Raw genomic sequence first — 20,365 nt, forward strand, 5'->3', positions numbered from 1 at the left:
AGGGCCGCGGTTGATAATGGAGATTTGGATGGCCCAAACCGAGTGGCAAAGAATAACTATGGCGAGTTGTTCTGTCGGCTCCTTATTGGCCATCCAGTCCAGATCAGGGGCGGTTGCTCCCAATTACAAACGACCTAGATCAAAAGGGTGAGGACGATGTCCGAGATCTCGACGATAGAGGAATTCAGGCACGAACAGCTGGGAAATTATATGGCCGAGAAGCTTGGGCGCATATGGCAGCCAAGGAGGCCTGTTTCTCGTGCAGCGTGGAAGACCCGAACCTACCGCAGGCAGATGAGATCGGTCGCGCGTACGTCATGAGCAATATGATTCGGACGGATGGGCCAGAGGTTCACGCGCCGGCGTTCGACTTTTCAAGGAAGTGGATAGACTAAACCCCTTCATACAAGGAAGCAAAAGAGCGTGCCGAATAAGCCGCCGTTGAAAAAAAAAAAAAAAAAAAAAAAAAAAAAAAAAAAAAAAAAAAAACTCCACATCGCGTATCTAGACACTGTCTACGTTTGGGTGGATCCAGGGGAGGTGGTTTCAGCTGAGTTTTGTTCGATCGACCCCACTCAGTGTTTCAGGACAGACGCTGGATGCAAGGCGCACGAACGACATTGTAGTGGGTAGGATAACAAACTGGAACAATCTTTGGTAGCAGCGTCAGAGAAGGACTTCAAGAATTCGCTGTGCTGGACTTCGCTTGATGAAGTCCATGATCTACGGGCTGGACTGCAGAATCTTGTCCAGCTTACATACGTTCAGGAGGGCCTCGCCGCGCTCTACGCCGCTACCCAGTATAAGTGTCGTTTCTAGGAACTGAAAAAGAGGGCAAAGTTGGGGATGGCGTTTTCAGGTACGCTTAAGGCCATAGATTCACGGGCGGGCCCAACCCCATAAGAAGCTGAACCACCCGGTTCTCTTTACAAATGACAATAAGAAGTTCAACAGGGGAACAAGGCTGACCCCGCTGCATGAGACCAAAGTTTCTCCTCCGCAAGGCGGGTTTTGTTGTCTTGGCAAAAGCTACCCCTTGAACATACATCCTTTATTTTAAGCAGCAACTTTAGGATATGTGATTGTATCTATGAACGAATTTTCGACCTCGTCGATGTGTCCTGCCTGCGGAGGAAGCCAGATACGAGAGCCTGCGCATGCGTGAACTGTAAGCGTTAGATTGGCTGTGATCCAGTAGCTCCTCGTAATCTCGATACAGACTGAGTACCTCTTTCAGGCTTAAGTGCTACACAGGTAACTCACAGACACTAAGCTTCTCTGAATGCTTTTTATATCTGGAAGCAGATACTTTCAAGGAGACCAAATAGTCTATATTACCAACTAGCAGCAGACCAGTTAGTGAAGTTTCGACAAAGACGAGAGAAGGCATCGTGCGATTAAATGAATACTATCAGCTCGACCCTCGCGTTGGGTACGAGTCAGTCAATAAATACATCGTCGTCGGCCGCTACGAAGAAGAGTCAGCTAAACATAAAGGGTGATCAAGCATCATCCTCTGGTGAGGAAATGAATGTGGAGTCAGACGAGGGCTCTGATATCAGTGGCGACGATGACAAGGATACAAAGTGGAAGATGGTTTTACAGACTGAGAACACAGGTCAGAAGTGTAAGATCCCAAGCTTATCCTCTACGGCATTCAATATCGGTTATATCCAAGAAGAAGAGAAGCAAGCTCGATGACACCTTTGTAGAGCCGTCAAACGCGTCTATTATCTTTCCTTAAGAAATAGAGAAGCAACTATCCAGTTGCTTTAATAGCATAATTGCAGACCTTTACAATATAAAGCTGGCTCTTGACGGCACCTATTTTCTTGACCACCTTGTTCTCCTTGACCTGTATATTCTCATCCTTAAACCATGTATCTAATGCTCGTCTCCATACACCAATCTCTTTGGATAAATCTTTCTGTGTCTTCACATCATCTCAGGGCGAAAAGACTTGTAGTTGACTTGGATTCCTTACATGAACTCATCCCACTTCCAAGACGCCTCGTCAAATGAAGGCTATTTTTGTGTAAGCACGCAACAGCCGAGAAGAAGAAAAGAAGAAAAGAAAAGTGAATACAGAAGGCTTTTCCATGTCATCTGAAAACTCGCTTACCGACCATGCGCGTAAAAACGCACGACCTTGCTGCTGGAGTAGGCTTTCTATTTTCTGGTGGGCTGCATTCATACGCGGTACGCAAGGTCCATTGCTATTTTTACATTTGGACTTTTGTAGCTGAGCTACACAATCACGAATGTTCTGCTGCCACTCCAATGCAGCTGGTCGCTCTCTCCCTAAGACTCTGGTTTCGCACCCGAAGGTAATCACGAAAAGATAGACTATTGGTCATGCCCTTGGGCGCAATGTCTATAGGAGAGACAAAGAGAAAAGAGAAAAGAGCAAGGGAGCAACGCATTCGGTAGTGATACGGTAAGGCATTGAAGCGACGGGAGCTATACATTCATAGGTGTTTATGGAGACCATCTAGACTAACCTCACTGCATGTCCGGTGGTAATGTCCATTTGCCTGTTACTGCACATGCTTTTGGTCCCTTCGAGTTTCCCAGTTGCAGCTCAGTAGTTGAGGGCGTCCCGCCTGGGGCCCCTTCCAAGCTCCCGTCCCTTTGGTCCCTCGTCCCCCCTTGCTCGTATAGTATATGCAGTGTTACACTACCTTCCCATTTTCCCTGCTCCTTCCCCCTGGCATTTTTTTTTTTTTTTTTGCAGGGATGCGTAATTCATCGGGTATACCATGCATGACATAAACGCACACAGAGCGGTGTTACATTAAAATGACTGCTTCAGGCACGGTCGGCGCTCCTCGTTAGAATCCGTTGCTGCCCCCCTCGGGACCCGCCGATATAAAATGCACGCCTTGTGCGCTTTCTTGTCTCTTGTTTTCGTTCCTCGCTCCGCTCTGTCTCCACCACTCCGCTCACATATCCTCCCCACACAATGAAGCTCACCACCACCTTGGCCTTTGCAGCCATCGCCCTTGCCTCCCAGGCCTCCGCGCAGGTCCTCTACTACACCCAGCCGACCTCTGCTAGCACCTGGCAGTAAGCAGCGCTTTTGAGGCCCTTTCTTACAATGTGCACTATGTATCCATTCAACATAGCGCTAACCCTGTATCTTCGCTTTCTTCCTCCTCTTCTTTCAGAGCTGGTGAGACCGCGACCGTTTCCTGGAACAACGACTGCGAAGAAGTCACCGGAAACACAACCTTCCCCATCACCTTGAACGTCCAGTCTCCCAGCGGCCTGCAGACCCAGGTCGGCGCGGATCCCATCGGCTACCTCGACTGCTCCGACTCTGGTACCACTGAGGTGCAGGTGCCCCTCGTCCCTCAAGGAAGCGGCTACTCCATCCTGGTTAAAAATGGTGGTTCCCTGAGCTACTCTGCCCTTTTCACCATCAACAGCAACATCACAGGATCAGCCACGATAACGACGGCCGGTCCCAGTACGACCGCCACTCTCACGGTGCCCTCAACCACAGCCATCGTTACCTCCACTTCGTCTTTACCAAACATAACTGTGTCCACGACAACCACCGGTACTGCCACTCCCACTAAGGCAAACGACGCCACAATCCTAAAGGCCGGCTCGACTGCAGCTCTGGTCATTGTAGCTGCTGTTGCGTCCCTGATGCTCTAAGGAAGCGCGTCGCCAGGAACCGATTGGACCAATATTTTTATTTCATGAGAGAGAAGGGCCAGGGCTAGAGCCTCGGTCGACAGCCGTTCTGGACTTTTCCTTCATTGTTTATTGATATTGCTATCGACATATACATAATATTTTGCATCACTTCATTCATAACTTTTTTCCGTGGAATGATAAACAAAAACATAACTCAACCTAATCCTTTCGCCTGCCTCGCTGGGCCACTCCTCCATTTTTGACCCGTCGACTCTTCCCCCATCCATGCCGCCCCAATTGTCTTTCGTACTCCTTCTCTGGTTCATTCGACCCACTTGTTCTTTGACCTTGCCATAATGATAATAAAGTCGAGACCATGGATGACAGAAAGAAAGAAAAGATCGTCTGGCTTGTGGGTGGGCTCTTGTGGGCACGCAAATGAGACAAGGGGCGGGAGAGCAATGGTTTCATGACACCGGCGACGGGCCAATCCGCTGTGCCGCCTCTATCATGGAGAGTGTTGTCTGAACTCTTCTGAAGGGAAAGAGGCATCCCTCTGGTGCATGTAGCCCTCCACTGCCAGAAAACAGCACAAACTGGTGAGCCCAGGCAAGAAGCCTAATTTCATGTGTTGAGCCCTCTCTCTAAAATAATTAAGGGGCGCCTTTTGTAGCGTTTGTGTAACAGACTTGGAAATCAACTTAGTGCCAATCATGGCGAAAAATTCGTCCAATCAACATCGATAGTAATCAATCACATTCTCGCGTCTGAAGCCAGAACGCGTGCGTTCCCCTGAAACGCGTAGCGCGTGTGTAGTCGCGGCACGGCGTAGGAACATGGACTAGGGCTATCTGGGGCGCCTTCATCTTCCTCATCCCTACCTTCATCTTCATCTGCATCTCTTCATTCTCAAATCCTTCTGACGTTTGCAGTCGTCGACCTGGACCCATCGTCATGTCCGAATACGCACCGGCCACCATGATCCCAATGTGTGCTGCCGCCTTCTCTGCTGTTCATGCCCGAATAAGAATCACAATAACAAGTGAGGTGCATTCCCATGGCAACTGTGGGAGTCAACTGCAACGATCGATGGCATTGCTTGTCCACTTGCACATCTTACTCTCCAAACACTATCGACGCTTTAACGACAGTCCAGCCTCTCCTCTTACTGATCGTGGTGTTGCTTTTGTCACCATCCACTGGCCTTCTGTTTAAGTAATACACATCTTCCCAACGTTGGCCAAAAACTACGTTGAGCCAAACCGTCTTCAACAAAAGAAAGAGCTGATTTACGCCCTCAGCTTTGAGCCAGAAAGAACACCCTCGCTGTGTTTCTTTTTTCTCCCACTTCTCGTCCAGTCTGTATTTTTTCCTCCTTGCGGAGCGGTGTCCCCACGGCCAAAAAGTTCAGGGACCTTTTTTCGTGCCGACATAAAGCACGACCAACACTATTGACACACAAGGCGAGCCATCCTATCATAATGAGCAAGATGTCTCCTTCCGTATTGACCAAAGAGCAGCAATATTCGGTACGAGCATAGTTTTAAACCATGAATTAAAGGTGCCCTGGCTACCAACACTCCAATTGTTCACCGTATCTTCCTCTCCTGAAACTTTAAAGGCCATCGAGCAGACGCTGACTAGGGCTGGATACGACCATGAGGCCCGCATTGACGAACGCCCTAGTAATAATCATGGGTCTCTCAACTTTTCGACGTTAAACTCCTCGCACGACTTGGCTGGAAATGGATACTATCCTGCTGACTCCAGTTCAAGCGTTGTCCCTGGAGGAGAGGGCACACGAATAGGAGGAAGTAATGCAAGCGGAAGTCTGCAAATCTGCTCACCCGTCTCTCCAGGGTCAGCTTCGCAGAGGGGATATGCTTACACGGTTCGATCAAACACAAGCAGCATCTTGTCCTTGGGCCGCCAAAGGGTCGAGCCGCCCGTCGTGATCCTGCCCCATTACAATTCTCCATACGAAGCTCTCTATCTCAATCAATCAGGTAAATACCAAAGGCACGCTAGGTCGTGCTTAGATACGGCGCATCAGAAATTGCTGTCTAACGCTTTCGGCCATCTTGCATCAACAGACGTGACACACTTTGTGGGAAAGGACCTCAGGATTGGAACAGTGTGCATCTCCATGAAGCAAGCCCAGGGTGTCACTCATGTCCTCGTTCGGACCGTTCTTGTAGGTTTCCTCATATCCTTCTCGTCCTTACCAGCGCGTCTTCTCCATCATAGCAGACACAAGTGCGCTTGTCCTCCTATTTCTAATGCATCTCCGCAACGCGCGCTCAATGCTTTAGAGATTCGCAAACATCGATATCACAGACAGCTATCGCTCCACGCTGGAATTTGACCAATGTCGGTCTCTCTATATGAAAAAAAACGGCCTACTACCTGTGCTGCATGCTGCACTGCAGCAGTGCTTCGAGTCTATCCCTGAATACGAAGTCAGCCGTCACCAGGTGGTTCGACATCAAGCCGGGGCAGACCACTCTGTTGTCGTGCTGGACGATCCAAGGTGGCTGCAGAGCCCACGATACATCTCGAGCCTCGTCCGAGGACTCGAAGAGATCCGACATGAAGGGTTTTCTTATGTACTCAAAAATCTTGAAGCCCAGATGGTATGCAGGGCCTGCTATTTGGTGCGAAATATTTGGCGTCTAGAGGCAAAGAACTGATAAATAAGCTAACACGCGTGTCGTGTTGTTTCTTTTTATGTTGTTAGAAACCTGCAGCGCTCACGCTGGACATTGTGGTCCCAAACGTGGAAACACTTGTAGGGGGCGACAAGGAAAAATTTTGGGCGTTCTTCAATGATCTTGGTGATCACATCGAGCCAGAGACGTACCTGCCTCAAACATCCACGGTCTCACTGAATATGCCGGCCATGGTCGTAGGCAGCAAGGTACCGTGTGTATTTGCCACGCATTGAATGACAGCGCATTCAAGTCTTTTGCATGATTCAAAGATCTAAAGACCATGTCCGACGTTATTTACTGCATTACAGACGGAAGAACAGCGCCAGGGTGCCCTGGCTGAGCTGATAGAGACCGAAGTCAGCTACAACAAGCGTATGCATGACTTGGTCAATGTATGTGCCATAATTTCAGTCGGTTTGATGTCCGTCAAAAAGGTTCCGCAAAACAAACGGAAATGGACATTAACAAGTGTTCTTTTGACTCTATGCGTTATTATTAGATATACCTGGGAGAAGCCCGCTCTTCAGTGACAGCATTGGATCCGCCCTTGGGCAAATATGAGATACGGCAGATCTTTTCAAACATTGAGCAAATTGTCACCGCAAGCACTGAATTTTTAAAGAACTTGCGCGAGTATCAGAGCTCTGACACCAACACTCTGAGCCTTGGAGACATCTGCCGCAAAAACGTAGGCGTCACAAATCTCTCTACGAGCGGGAGCTACACTGTCAGGTATATCCGTGGCCATCCTCACCAACAACAATTACTTTTGTTCGTAGCTTCAAGCGATGGGATGTTACAAACAGTATCTGATGCGGTATCAGCGAGCTCAAGAAACACATTCATCCTTGACCAAAAAGAGCCCTGCATATAAAACTCTTCAAGAAAAATGTCTTCAGACAAGCGGTATCCAGACGTTGTCCAATCTGCTAATCGAGCCAACACAGCGAATCGTCAAGTATCCACTCTTGTTCAAAGGTAATGGTCATAGCGCGAGGTGCTTAATCAGCTTATTGAGGAGGGTGTGTGCTTCGGGCGGATGACCTGGATACACCTCACATGGTTATCCTTTGAATTTTTGTCTAGAAATTCTATCTGGGACAGCTGAGGACTCCTCCGATGTGGAAGGACTTCGGGAGGCTGCAGAAATAGCATCGCAGATAGCGCACATGGAGAAGGCCAAGCCCGAGCAAAAGGCAGAAATGCTATTCAACTTACGAAGCACTATAGAAAGCTGCCCGGATTCGCTTCTCAGCCAGAACAGGAGCATTATCACGTATTTGGATGGATACGAAACAAACCTGCTGACAGGAGAAAGTGGTAGACCGATCACGCTGATACTATTTTCCGATAAGGTCATGATCGTCCGACGGCCCAAAGGATTGAATGGCGACGTCTTGTTCCAATTGAAGGAAGACGTGGAAGCGAAGAAGAGAAAGGACAAGGAGAATAAGGAGCGAAGGGAGCGAGAGAAGAAACACAAGAAAGACGGATTGCGTCAAAAGAAGGAAGACAAGGCTGAGACGGATGGTGCCAGTGCCAGCTCCTTTGGGAATGTCAGCGCTGGATTTAGCATACTAAGAAAGGACTGGAAGTTCATGGGCTGGATGGACCTTCTGAGGCTGAAGGTCTCTGTTGTGGAGCAGAGTAAGCTTTCTGTCTGGCTTGGATAAGAGATAATGCGGTATAGCGCGTCGTGTACCGCTGCTCACACAAATGATTTTATTCTCACCATCTATTTTGATGAACATTTAGCGGACCCCGAGGGGCTGTTCTGCATCACCACCCGCAGCCATGCGGAAACCAAGGACGATCCATGGCAAACAACGCGCGGAATCATGCCCCTTGTCCTGAGCAAGAGAGATCCATTCATTTCCAAGTTTTACGAAACGCTCGCTCTTGCCAAATCCGCTGCTATCTCCAATGGACCCGAATCCACCTCCAGACTGCACATTGCCGAACTGGAGCTATTCTGCAACGTCTTTACTGAAACACAGTATCGCGATTTTAAATTCAAGGGTGAGGTCACGCTGTTTTACACAACTGTCCCGAATCATCCTGTGGAAGTTACCCCATTCTCAAGATTGCCCCAGTTCGTCGGCATGATCCAAACGTCGGACTATGGCCTTAGAGCCATTTTGAGGAGCAAGACGAGTCTTCATCGGATAGGTGGTCCATCAATAGCTGCAGAAGACTCGAATCAGTTCCTGGACGCGGATGCGTTCCAGGTTCATATCTCCGAACTCCGTAAGTTAAGTAGAGCTATCTTCTTGCTTATGAATATGCACTCCTACCTGACCTGTTTGTCTTGCGTTGGCTTGTATGACGAACGTAGTCGCGAATCTTCAATGGACAGCATACAGCTTTAATCCATACCAGAGCCCACATCTACACATCAGCAGGGTCTACATGGACACCGACTATCTCTATAAAACTGCCAGCTCGTTCTCGAAGGCGGCGACATTAAAGGCCAAGGGCCTTAGAAAGATTCGGGAAAGCGCTGGAATCTTAACGTTCTCGGCGCGCTCGCCTTCAAATCAACAATACATATCGGGACACCAGCACCGACGCAGTGGTTCCTTCTCGCCCCTGATGAGCCTATGCGATGCGCAAAGTGTGCCCACCTCTCCCAGGGGCTGCATGATTGGACGAAGTTGCAGCATTATCAGCTGCAGCGGAAACCTAGGATACAACGCTGTTGGTAACGAAGCGTCCATAGTCTCACCCACGTCTCCGAACAAGCGCTTCCCGAAGCCAACTATAGTGCGACGTCAGCTTAGCGACAGTAGTGAAACATTTGACCGTACTGACGCCGACAGCAGCAGTATACATCAACCTCCGCCGTTACCACAACCTATGGCAGCAAGCACACTGAGGGATGGTGTGTCGGTCATGAGTCTACTTATTCCTGGTCAAGGACGGAAAAGGGGTCTCCTGTCAACTATGGTTTTTGGCAGTGGGAACAAGAATAACAAGATACTAGGCGGTGCGGATTAAGAGGCGTCAAAAAAAAAAAAAAAAAAAGGATTGTAGAATTGTAGGAGTTGCAAGGTGTTAAGCCCATAGTTATTGGTCCTCTCAGCGTCTTTTTTACTAATGCTCTTCAGCCATAATTTCATCCGCAACAATGCCAATCAAAACAACGGTTACTTCATTATAGATCATGCTGTAGAATCGATCGAAAAGGCTATAATGCTAATAGAACGCGAGAAACACCAAGTGCACATGAAATATAATGAGAACGAGCGTGGTGCGATAGAAACATGCGTTTATTTTTTCTGGCTCTCGAGTCCATCGAGTCTATGAGGGAGAGAGAGGTCCACGCGACAGGGCAGATCATCCTCCATCTAGCTTTCAACTTGTACGTGGATAAAGAGTCTTTGCGAGGTATTGAAATCAGTTCAAGATAAACTGGTCAAGTGTAGTTTTTTTTTTTTTGCCAACCTCTATCGCTAATCGTAGCGCTTGCTATTTGGTGCAAAGGACTCTCAGCGCAATGATGGTTCGGTCTTCACCGTTTGGGTTGTCAATAGGTAGATCACCTCCACCCAGCATGTTAATAACCAAGCGAAGCGCGGCAAGGTTCTTGTAATGATCCAGACTTTGATTCAGCGGTTGTATTTGAAAAATGAATAGGCGTTTCTAGTTAAAAGTCCTATGCTGCGACTAGATGTTCGACGCTGTACCATTCAGTTCTTCAGCTGAAACAGCATCTTGGTTGTTCAACAACGCGTCCGGATCTTGTGAAATTCCTTATTCCTCCGTCTGTTTCCGGAACACTGATGTTCCGAATTTTATTCCTGCAGATTGTATTTTTTATGCTACCGCTCCATGCCCCTGATGCAAATTGAAGGGTTAGTTTGTGCCTTGATTCATGCCTTTACATTCCAGAACCGTAAGAGTATTGGCAAGCAAAGTTGCTCTCTCTAAAATGATATTCCGCACCAAACTAATGTAACAATTAAAATTTCCTGACCCAAAATTTCCTGACAGACGAAGGGATTACTTTTCGGCTTGACCTTCCTGTCTTCGAGGCATTTATTCTTCTTTTCTTATCTACTTGTTCAGTCATGTTTTGAAAAGTGGGCGGGATGAGGAGTGTTCTCGTAGTCTAAGGACTTGCAAGGACGATGAAGTTCTCATGCATCGATTAGTGCGAGGTGGGCGATGACTGTTTTTTTTACTAATGTTTAGTCAACTACTTTTTCCTTTTTATATTTAAGCAGAATTGCTTGCACAGCCTGCCTAATGACTAATTCGCTGTGGCGCCTCGGTCAGGTCTGTGCATTAAACCTATAAAAAGAGGCCATCGTTTGTTCTTGTAGCCAACAAAATATAACCCCGTCTAGTCATGTCAAGTTTTGAAGAAAAGCCAGCTCAGGATGCATTCTCGAGAGGGATCAGCAAGGTTGTCACAGCACGGGTAAGCAAGTCGGCTACGAAAAAAAAAAAATTGAAATTTGAAATTGGCCATGATGTATTATAACACTGCACTCTAGGGCACAGCCGAGGGAGTTGGCACGATGGTGCAACGGTCGATAGGAGGGCCGGATCTCGAGTCTCTCGATCCATTCCTTACCTTGGACGAGTTCCGGATGTCTCCGCCCTCTCCTAGCAAAGCAGACGAACAAGACACGAGAAAAAACGGATTTCCTGATCATCCTCACCGCGGGTTCGAAACTGTGACCCTGATGTTGAAAGGACACTTTCAGCACGAGGACTTTGCAGGGCACAAGGGCAGGATCGGGCCAGGGGATGTGCAGTGGATGACAGCCGGTCGTGGGATCGTGCACGCAGAGATGCCTCTATTCCTTGGAGAGGATGAAGAAGAGGATGGTGACAAGGATGATATCGACAGGAACGAGGAGTCAGCAAAACCACGCGCTCTGGCGGATAAGGCACATGCAGCCGTGCTTGGTGCAGCCGGAGCAGGGGACAAGAGAAGGACAAAAAACAAGAAGACCAAGAAAGCGCAGGATATTTGGGGACTGCAGCTTTGGATCAACTTGCCTAAGGAGCACAAGCTGTGCAAACCGCAGTACCAGGAGTTCAAGGACGAGCGCATTCCACGCTGGAGCAATCGGAAAGATGTTAGGAGCGGCAACCGTGATAGCAACGATAGCAACAAACTCTCAGCCGATCTTGACCTCCTTACGCTGAACTCTCTGTCGGACTCCCCACCTGAACGCACGATTGCCTCGGAACGACCAGAGAATATGTCGATGCGATGCAGTCAGCAAGAGAACGACATTGAGGTCAAAGTGATCGCGGGAGAATCGCATGGGGTCAGGAGCAAGGTTTACACAAGGACACCAACGCAGTATCTCGAGATCAACATGAAGCGGAATCAGGTCTTGCGGGAGTGGATCCCGGAAACCCATGAAGGGTTTGTGTACGTGCTACAGGGTCGAGGGCGCTTTGGTGAGAATGGGCCTGTCGAGGGACTGCCACAGCAACTGCTCATCCTGGAATCCACTTCCGCATCCTCGGGATCACCGAACAGCGTCAGGAGGAGCCGAAAGGTCGGCGATATTCCCATGAAGGCAACGACGGCTGCGCCAACGACAATAACACATGATGGTGTCAGTCAAACAGGTCTTCAAAAATCGTTTTTGCAGATTGAAACAAAGGATGAGCCGCTGCACATGGTGCTGGTTACGGGCGAACCATGCCGTGAGCCGGTTTTCCGTCAGGGACCGTTTGTAATGGCCTCAAAAGACGAGTTGGAGAGGACATTTCGGGACTACGAAGAAAAGAAGCGTGGGTTCGAGCGAGCGCAGGGATGGAAGTCCAGTATTGGCGGAGGATTGGCAGGGCGTGACGAGCTTGATGAAAGAAAGGGCCGACAACGGCAGCAGCAGCGTGGGAAGAGGGGAGGTGGAAAAGAAGGGCCTGAGGAGGGAAGTGAGGGTCGCGGCGGGAATGGAGGTGGCGATGGCGATGGCGATGGCGATGGTGGCCATGGTCGGGGTCGCCGGCCGGGTGCGAGTAAGAAGCAGTCGGCCAGGAACGTCAGGTCTAAGAGGGAGTAGGCTATGAAACATGTAATAGGAAAAAGCGTGCACAGGAATGCTGCCAAGGCTGTGGGGTTGGCCGTCTTGGCTGTGTGACAGAGCTGAGCTCGGCTGCTGCTTTTCGCACGTTGAACCGAAGGGCGTGAACAAACCGACAGACTAACGCCTGGAACAAACACAAATAAAAGGGCAAAGCGATGAAGGATGTCCGTTCATGTTCGTCATCGACTGCCATTCATCATCCTTCCTCCACCAACCGCCAACCACCCACCCATCACCCATCACCCATCAACCATCGCATCATTTCATTGTCCTATCCGGTCAAAGCCAGCAGCAAACACACACAAAAGCACCAATTAACCGTACAAACAGCGTCGCGCAAAAATGTTGGCAAAGGCCTCCTGTATCTCGCTCCACACCCTCGCCCTCATCCTCTCAATCCGTCCGCCGGCATCCTCGACCACAGCGGAAAAGGCTGACAAGGTCAAGGATGAGGGCCTCTTCTCTACCGTCATGATCAAGCTCCTGCCCCGCTTCGGACAGTCCGCCGCCGTCGTCGCCACTGCCGGCTATATCCTACTCATGTCCCGCGGCGTCATCTCCGGTCAACTGAAGCCCTGGCAGATTGCAACAACCGTGTCCGGTGTCCTCGGTTACTTGCTCCGCGCATGGTCCTTCAGGACCCTGGATCGCTTCTTCACCGTAAGTAGTGCCATCAGCCCAATTCTCAAACAGCGCTCGGACTGGTATGTATTTGCAGACACAATTACCTCTAATTCCCTCTACTTTCCATCTTTGTCTTATCTACATAGTTCTCACTCACAATCCGTCCCAACCACCGTCTCGTCCAGGATGGTCCCTACCGGTACCTCCTCCACCCCTCCTACACAGGACTGATGCTCACAGGGATCCTTTATCTCTTCTCATTGGCTAATGAGGGCTATTGGACCAAGATCATTAAGCCGTACATACCGGTTCCCGTCCCAGGCTCAGCCGTCACTGTCGCTGGCCTGCTTATCTGCTATGCCCTCACAGTGTTCAGAGTCCAGGGCGAGGAAAAGATGCTGTCGCAACATTTCGGGTCCGAGTGGACGCGTTACGCGAGTGAGCGTTGGCGATTTATTCCTTATGTCCTCTGAATTTCTATCTAGTCTTAATAGGTCTTTCTTTTTTATTTTATTTTATTTTTTTCTTTACAATAATAATAAATGATCATGAAACGGATAAAAAAATCTATATGAACGAACGAGTGAACGAACGAGTGGACGAACGAATGACGACAGTGCTTCTGCATGCACAGTGTTCTTTCCCTTGTCAACCGGATTATCGACGCCGGCTTTAGATCTTCAACTTCTTCTCCAAGTAACGTACCGACTGCTTATCCATCACGACCATCTGATACTTCAGCATCCTCAGGACATCGGCCTCCTGCATCACTGCCACATCAACCTGCTGCAGGTTCCTTGTTGCCCTCCACAACCTCTCGTTCTCCTTGCTGGCGACAACCAAAACAGAGTCCCAGCCATGACGTTCCTGGATCGTCTCAAACTCCTGAGTCTTGTGCGAATCCATCGACAGCTCGTCCACAATCACCAACTGGTCCTGCGCAAACTTTGACGACAGTGCAATGCGGAGACCCATCTCCTGAACTTTGCGAGGGAGCTCGCTCGCATGGTCCCTGGGCTTGGGTCCAAACACGATACCACCTGCGCGTTATCAAGTTTTAGAGGGAAAAAAAAAAAAAAAAAAAAAAAAAAAAAAAAAAAAAAACGGCCTTGTTAGCAAATGCACAAAGTAAGAACAACAGACACATTACGCCTATTTTGTTGAAAAGCGTTGTTTAATCGTACCTCCGCGACGCTGTGGGGCGCGCAATGTGCCGACACGAGCCGCACCACGACCCTTCTGCGGAGCAGCCTTACGGGTCGTTCCACTGACCTCGCCTCTTCCCTTCGTTGAGTGTGTTCCCTGACGCTCCGCATCCCGCTGCCAGACCACGACTCTGTGCAAGATATCCTTCCTCAGGGGAGCCCCAAAGATCTTGCGCTGAAGATGAATCAGATCCTTGGGTTCGTTCGATTTAAAATCCCGGATCCATGCCTGCAAAGGAACGTGGAATGGACTAATGGGCTCCGCTGTGGCGCGTCCTGATGATGAAAGATCCACTGAAGGCTGTTGTGATGAAGACGATGGTGGGGATGTGGGAGTCGACGGCGTATCAATGGCTTCGGCGCGGACAGCTGTAAATGTGGAGAAGCGAGAAGCAGCTGAGCAGGCCCCCAGTCCAGTCCAAAGATCAAATAGTGAAACAGTTAGCATCAAGTCATGCTCTGCTAGATACAAGTGGTTATGCCCCTCTATACAATGCGAACAAAAGTGCGCCATGCAACTCACCAAGAGCCTTCAATCCAGCCTGAGTGTTCAAACGTCCATGGTTATCCATTCCACCGAGTACGCAACCCAAACGCGCAACGTTCATAAAAATATATAAAAAAATGGGAAAAGTGTGCTACAGTCAGTGCTGAACGTCTCTCAGGCGCATTGATAGATCCAGTGGCGTGAAGTGCAGGCGCCAGAACAGTCTGGTTCCTGACAACACACTCTCTCGCCAGTGTCGCAATCAAGAATCGTCCAAAGATATTACCGAGCGCTGAGAAATGAGTCCAGGGCGAAGGATGCTAGCAAGAGAGGTCATGACGTGCAGACTATCGATGGTGTGTGATCCTATGGGGGGAGCGGCGAGTCTTCCCGATTTCCTTGTCGAATGGCGGCTTGAGGATGGATAGCAGAGAGCTGTGAACAAAAAGGTCCGGGTTCAAGTTGCCATAAAGTGGCTTATGTGTTGATGTGCATCGTTGTGACCTCTGATCCCATTCGTTGCGATTGAACGAACCGCAACTTGACCAGAACCGAAGCCAGCGATCGCAGGCTTTTGAATATCGACAATACAACTTGATGAATAAATGATGTTTTCTGATGACTTTATTATTATTATTATTATTATATTGTACAATAGTGGGTTTACAGATGTTGCAGTAGTGCGCTAATATCTATCGAAAATTCGCTCGTCTAGATCATGGATTGCAGGAACCTCTTCCACACAGTTCCGTGAGGCTTCAAGTCTTCCTTATCAGACTCAGATGGAATGAAGCGACCAGTGTCGAAATCGGCCTCCTCAGCCTTGACCAGCTTGGTCTTGCGGACGTACTTGTACGAGAAGAACAAAATCGTGGACATCACCCAAGGGAACCAGGCGCCCAAAAGACCTTGGGCATAGTCATTGCGGTCGCTTTTAAATTTGCGGAGTTCCTCAGGGGTGGCATCAGAGCCAGGGTTCCGAGGAGGGTTGATCACGGACAGATAGCAGGTCGCAACGATGCAGCAGACACCGATGACAGCACCTAGGATATTACCGTAGGGATATCCCCAGGAGACATAGGGTAAGTCCTGGACAGGACGTCCCTGCTTCCTCCAACAGTAACGGAAGCGGAAGTGGAGGAGAAGAATCAGGATCCAGGACTGGAAAAGGACGGAGCCAATGAGGGAGACGAACCACTGGAAGACTACTCCAGAGCCGACAAAGATCGTGATCAATGACAGGCAGGAGCAAGCGGTGACGATAGCCAGAGCCACCAGGGGTACACCGCGAGAGTTGGTGTAACCGATCGACTTGTGGGCCCAGCCGTTGCGGGAGAGCGACAGAAGCATGCGAGTTGTGACATAGAAATCCGAGTTGATGGCCGAGAAAACCGAGGTGAAGACGACAGCGTTCATGTAATTGGCTGCAGCGCTGATCCCGGCCTTGGCAAAGACGATGGTGAATGGAGCCTTGGCAGCGGATGAGTTGGCGTTCAAAAGTGAAGGGTCATCGTTGTGGACAATGGAACCGAGCAAGAAGATTGAGATAATGTAGAAGAAGGCGATACGGAGCATGACCGTGTTGACAGCCTTGGGAACGTGCTTGTGGGGATTGCGGGACTCGGCAGCGGTAACACCAGTCATCTCTGTACCACCATACGCATAGCCAACTGTGACCAAAGTGGTGAGGAAGCCTATGAAGCCGTTCTTGAAGGGTGCGCCAGGAATGTGCCAGGCGCTCATACCGTACTTGACTCCGCCGATAACACCGGCATCGACAAGGATACCGCAGATGATGAACATGATAATGGTGACGACCTTGAGGATCGAGAACCAGTACTCGAGCTCACCGTATGCTTTGACACCGACCAGGTTAATAATGACCATGACCATGATGATGATGAGCGGGACGACCCAAGCGGGAAACTTTGAATCCTCAGGCAACCAAAATCCGACGATAACAGCAGAGGCCGACAGCTCTGCAGGAATAGTCAAGGCCCAGTTGATAAAGTACATCCAGGTCATCTGGAACGAAAGCGCCTCGTCAAAGACGCGTCCGCCCCAGGCATTGAAGGCACCGGGAAGGGGCAAGAGCGTGGCGATCTCACCGATGGCTTGGCATACAAAGACAAGCCAGAGGCCGATGGTGATGTAGGCGAGCACTGCGAGAGGACAATGAACAAGGAGGGTAGAGTCTTTGTAAGCACACTGTTATAGAAGAGTGCCGCTCAAATAAACAAGTGGTATGAGCATTGAACGTTAAGCTCTAGGGCAACTTACAGGCGCCGCCTGGGCCAGCGGTGGCGATGGTTGAGCCCGAGGTTAGGAAGAGACCGGTACCGATGGTGCCGGAAATCGCAATCATGACCATGTGGCGGAGACGGAGATCACGTTTGAGACCCTCCTGTTCAGAAGCGAGGACTTCGTGGCACCCAAGGTCCTCCATATGATCGATCTCATACTTTTCGCTCGTGTCGGACTCGACTTCGTATTTCGGCATTGCTGCTGTGTGGATGTGGTATGCGAGTGTTATCTGGTAATCAGTGTAGTACAAAAAGAAAAAAAGAAAGGTAAGGTGCGAATGAAAAGAGGAGCCTGCGGGGCGAGAGGGGATGGGGATGATGCGTGTTGCGGAACAAAAGTCAAGGGCGCCGTGTACGGAGACGCCTGGGCGTTCTTTTATATAAAAAGAGAGGCGGCTGGGGCCACTGGTTCGATGCATAAATAAGGTTTGTCCGTCTTGGGTGGGATCTGCCCAGCGACTGGCTGGCTGCGAGAGGGTGGCCGTTGGCCTTTCCTGAAAAGGGCCAGCGTCCTTTGTCCATAAGGACAAGCAAGACTCCATTTGGGTTTGGCCCCTTGGCCGCGGATGGTTGCGTCCACGGACGACGGTCTAAGAGAACAGTCCATGGTGCAGGCTTCCCATCAACATACAGCAGCAATGCAATGCACTGACTCGTCTGCTCCTCTTTCCTTCTGCGTGGACACACAGCAAGAGCAAGAGGCTACCCTGTTGCTGCGGGTGGTTATGCCAGCCATTTCCAAGAGGGGCAAATCCTCAAAAGGGGTTGCCCGCCATAGACTAGACGTCGCCTTACCATTGGTTTTGTATCAAGCGCTAGTCCCGCTCTAGCAAATCAGCATCCAGAAACCTTCGTCCCCCCCATGACTGGTGAAACATCTCCTCGGCCAGCCATTGAGAAGCCTACCGCTCCTCGATCGCCGCGAATAGATCACTACTGCATGTCATGGGCAGCGTCAGGCCTCCTTCACCAATTGCTCCGGTGTGTACCACCGTTCGAAATGCAAGATCTCTTCTAGGATGTTTTCCAGGGTTATGCTGCTTAGGCTCCTATCGTATATCGCCAACATGTGTCCTTTCCGAACCACACTATGAAGCACGCGACTTCCAGAAGCCAGCATCACAACTATTTTTTTTGAGTGTGTGGAAATCTTGTCGCGTTTGCCACACAAGTGCATGCAGCTATATTCTAAGAGTTCATCCCTTGTGTTTTTCTCCTTCATTCTACTAATTGAAACTATCAATGTCTAACCTTAGATTATACATCTACAGAAGGAATGACCAATAAGACTGAGCGTCCCAACAAACGGAGCAGCTTGGTTTAACATGTCGCTATTGCATATAGTGGCCTGCATTGGCGATGACATGTATGGTTCCTTTGGTAGGATGATTTTTGCTGAATTGTGCTACCGGATTTCATTAAGAGCTTCCTGTCATCCTCAGTCGGAAAAGTAATCGATAGCAGGGGGGTTTTATCCTGGTATCATTGTATTAACATATAAGAGCGAAAAAGATATTTGGTACAGTGATAGTTCTAGACTTCCGACAGGAATGTTCATTTCATGCACGCTCCTGTCTCGTTTCCTGCAGCCTACTGGGCCAGTCAACAAAGAGAATGTTCAAGGGCACATCTCAAGGAGATGTGTACATAAACGTAGGCCTATTCTGCCATGTCACCAACAGAGATATAGACAGATCTAACCATGCGTCAAAAAGATCATCTTTTTATTATTATTATTTTTTCTTCTTGACACTGCCCTCAGTCCTTAGAAGAGCTGATGTTCAGATCCGGGCAGGAGGCCGTTAGAACTTGATCCGTTTCGAGTACGTAGCCAGAAAGCGCTCGTCCATAGACACAGCCGCTGTCAAGACCAATCGACCAAGTCTTGATATTCAGTGACCGACTAGCATCGTGGCCGTAGAGCAGAAGAAAGCCAGGATCCCCATTGCCAATACGCTCCGAGTGCAGGTTGTTGAACATGTCTGCCCACCCATCACCTTTGCTTTTCTTGCGGGAGGGTGTACCGTCCTGGAGAATGTTACGCACGTTAAGAAGGACCCAGGGGTTTTGCTGTTCAATACCATACCGGGGGTCAATCCCACCATGGACGACGTAGACCGGAATTCTGCGCACAGACAACTCCTTGGGCAAAGTGAGAATCAAGGGACAAGATAGGAGATATTCATACTGCTCCTTGCTCAGACTCCGAGCAATATGATGATGTTCCGAGTTCTCGATCAGATCCGCAGGAATGGTCGTCGGCTGCGCATTCTTGTCATCCGAGGCCTGTCCCTGGGCAACGTCTAAGCTGTCCAGGTATCCCTTCCACCGAATCACTTTGTCGTCGTGGTTGCCTCGAACACACTTCGCGTTGAGCGCCCGGGCTTTGTCGATGACCTCAAGTGACTGAGGACCCTTGCTTACGAGGTCTCCGGCCAGGATAAGGCTGTCTTGGAGAGAGTCGAAGCCCACCTTATTTAAAAAACCCTCAAATCCAACAAGGCTGCCATGGATATCTCCTACCACAATCGTACGTCGAATGGACGTAGCCTGGACGTTGCTCGCATCAAGTGTTTTCTCGTAGATATAGCGTGCAAAGGGATCGGAAGCGAGCGAGTTCGGCGGAGTCGATGGCTGCATTCTCTTATAAATGTCGACTTCACCATCGTATCTGTCATTCTCGTAGTCGTCGTCTTTGCGAAGGGCATGATGGTTTAACTGGGTATTATGCCCCGCTTCCTGGGAGTAGGTGGTGGTGCTTCTGGAACTAAGAGCCTGGAGTTGCCGATACGGTGCACCGTCTATTATGCCAGCTATGAAAGATATGCATAAGCCCATAAGAAGCGTCCTGGACAGACCGTGGGTGCTGTGGATCGATAGGACCAGCATCTGAAATCACTGAATGTGTCGCGTTGCAATTGAGTGGGCTACAGTACGGAGGTGTGGAACTGGGTGATGTAGGTAGGTCAAACAAAAAAAAAAGAAAAAGTAAATGGGTATCAGTCATTCCAATGCCCAGCGTAAAGAGGCTGCTGGCCAGTGGGGTCTCCAGACTGGGAATTGTATTCCAATCTGTGCTGTCTATATAGCATAGTTGCTCCTGAAAGAGGAGTGAATCGAAGGGAGACAGGATAGCAGGCGAGGATGCCTGACTACCCCTTCTTGGACTCAATGCCGTGACGAATGTCTTTTGATACGCAGTAAGGGCCGATCTGGAATAGCATGCGCGCTCTAGGGCCACCGCTGGAGGCGTCCTTGCCCTGGAGAAGACGCGATGCTAAGCGGCATAAAGTTTCGCCCACATTGGCAAACAGTCACAGGCAGGGGTTCCGGA

The 20,365-nt window shown here is 49.6% G+C and overlaps 7 protein-coding genes across 7 annotated transcripts; 4 read left to right on the plus strand and 3 right to left on the minus strand.

The window, feature by feature from the left end:
• The first annotated feature begins 2,771 nt into the window (after positions 1-2,771).
• Positions 2,772-3,939, plus strand: BC939DRAFT_249933 (uncharacterized protein). The gene is made up of 3 exons (XM_051550989.1): positions 2,772-3,066; positions 3,168-3,696; positions 3,758-3,939. The coding sequence occupies exons 1-2, from the start codon at positions 2,963-2,965 to the stop codon at positions 3,661-3,663; spliced, it is 600 nt and encodes a 199-aa protein (XP_051409524.1). The 5' UTR covers positions 2,772-2,962; the 3' UTR covers positions 3,664-3,696; positions 3,758-3,939.
• Positions 3,940-7,892: 3,953 nt separating this feature from the next.
• Positions 7,893-9,690, plus strand: BC939DRAFT_249738 (uncharacterized protein). The gene is made up of 3 exons (XM_051550987.1): positions 7,893-7,984; positions 8,112-8,603; positions 8,692-9,690. The coding sequence occupies exons 2-3, from the start codon at positions 8,195-8,197 to the stop codon at positions 9,351-9,353; spliced, it is 1,071 nt and encodes a 356-aa protein (XP_051409525.1). The 5' UTR covers positions 7,893-7,984; positions 8,112-8,194; the 3' UTR covers positions 9,354-9,690.
• A 1,171-nt stretch (positions 9,691-10,861) lies between these two features.
• On the plus strand, positions 10,862-12,157 carry BC939DRAFT_379794 (RmlC-like cupin domain-containing protein; the record flags this gene model as incomplete). The annotated part of the gene is made up of 5 exons (XM_051551730.1): positions 10,862-10,953; positions 10,996-11,192; positions 11,328-11,446; positions 11,600-11,860; positions 11,987-12,157. Coding segments are annotated over 5 exons (840 nt in total), but the record flags the coding sequence as incomplete, so codon positions are not given.
• A 414-nt stretch (positions 12,158-12,571) lies between these two features.
• On the plus strand, positions 12,572-13,734 carry BC939DRAFT_249741 (uncharacterized protein). Its single transcript, XM_051550988.1, has 2 exons — positions 12,572-13,072; positions 13,183-13,734. The coding sequence occupies exons 1-2, from the start codon at positions 12,755-12,757 to the stop codon at positions 13,507-13,509; spliced, it is 645 nt and encodes a 214-aa protein (XP_051409527.1). The 5' UTR covers positions 12,572-12,754; the 3' UTR covers positions 13,510-13,734.
• Positions 13,536-15,272, minus strand: BC939DRAFT_459448 (ribosomal protein L4/L1 family-domain-containing protein). Its single transcript, XM_051556734.1, has 4 exons — positions 15,015-15,272; positions 14,765-14,783; positions 14,221-14,637; positions 13,536-14,076 (listed from the first exon to the last, which is right to left on the minus strand). Exons 1-4 carry the CDS (start codon positions 15,063-15,065, stop codon positions 13,709-13,711), a joined length of 855 nt encoding a protein of 284 aa, XP_051409528.1. The 5' UTR covers positions 15,066-15,272; the 3' UTR covers positions 13,536-13,708.
• Positions 15,273-15,439: 167 nt separating this feature from the next.
• On the minus strand, positions 15,440-17,228 carry BC939DRAFT_479381 (amino acid permease-domain-containing protein; the record flags this gene model as incomplete). The annotated part of the gene is made up of 2 exons (XM_051558846.1): positions 15,440-16,923; positions 17,009-17,228. 2 exons carry the CDS (start codon positions 17,226-17,228, stop codon positions 15,440-15,442), a joined length of 1,704 nt encoding a protein of 567 aa, XP_051409529.1.
• Positions 17,229-18,765: 1,537 nt separating this feature from the next.
• BC939DRAFT_459450 (Metallo-dependent phosphatase-like protein) lies at positions 18,766-20,105 on the minus strand. Its single transcript, XM_051556735.1, has one exon. The coding sequence runs from the start codon at positions 19,918-19,920 to the stop codon at positions 18,790-18,792; it is 1,131 nt and encodes a 376-aa protein (XP_051409530.1). The 5' UTR covers positions 19,921-20,105; the 3' UTR covers positions 18,766-18,789.
• Positions 20,106-20,365: the final 260 nt, after the last annotated feature.

Source organism: Gamsiella multidivaricata (assembly GCF_025024155.1).
Source record: "Gamsiella multidivaricata strain RSA 2152 chromosome Unknown BC939scaffold_58, whole genome shotgun sequence".
NCBI classification, from domain to species: Eukaryota; Fungi; Mortierellomycota; class Mortierellomycetes; order Mortierellales; family Mortierellaceae; genus Gamsiella; species Gamsiella multidivaricata.

What these genes read in the sequence shown, in the direction of transcription:
- BC939DRAFT_249738 (XM_051550987.1), top strand. Translation starts at nt 8,195, where the DNA reads ATGCCCCTTGTCCTGAGCAAGAGAGATCCATTCATTTCCAAGTTTTAC. An exon ending in GGTTCATATCTCCGAACTCC is followed by an intron (nt 8,604 to 8,691) that starts GTAAGTTAAGTA and finishes TGACGAACGTAG; the next exon opens with TCGCGAATCTTCAATGGACA.
- BC939DRAFT_459450 (XM_051556735.1), bottom strand. Translation starts at nt 19,920, where the DNA reads ATGCTGGTCCTATCGATCCACAGCACCCACGGTCTGTCCAGGACGCTT.
- BC939DRAFT_249741 (XM_051550988.1), top strand. Translation starts at nt 12,755, where the DNA reads ATGTTGGCAAAGGCCTCCTGTATCTCGCTCCACACCCTCGCCCTCATC. An exon ending in CCCTGGATCGCTTCTTCACC is followed by an intron (nt 13,073 to 13,182) that starts GTAAGTAGTGCC and finishes TTATCTACATAG; the next exon opens with TTCTCACTCACAATCCGTCC.
- BC939DRAFT_249933 (XM_051550989.1), top strand. Translation starts at nt 2,963, where the DNA reads ATGAAGCTCACCACCACCTTGGCCTTTGCAGCCATCGCCCTTGCCTCC. An exon ending in ACCTCTGCTAGCACCTGGCA is followed by an intron (nt 3,067 to 3,167) that starts GTAAGCAGCGCT and finishes CTCTTCTTTCAG; the next exon opens with AGCTGGTGAGACCGCGACCG.
- BC939DRAFT_459448 (XM_051556734.1), bottom strand. Translation starts at nt 15,065, where the DNA reads ATGACCTCTCTTGCTAGCATCCTTCGCCCTGGACTCATTTCTCAGCGC. An exon ending in CGCCCCACAGCGTCGCGGAG is followed by an intron (nt 14,077 to 14,220) that starts GTACGATTAAAC and finishes GATAACGCGCAG; the next exon opens with GTGGTATCGTGTTTGGACCC.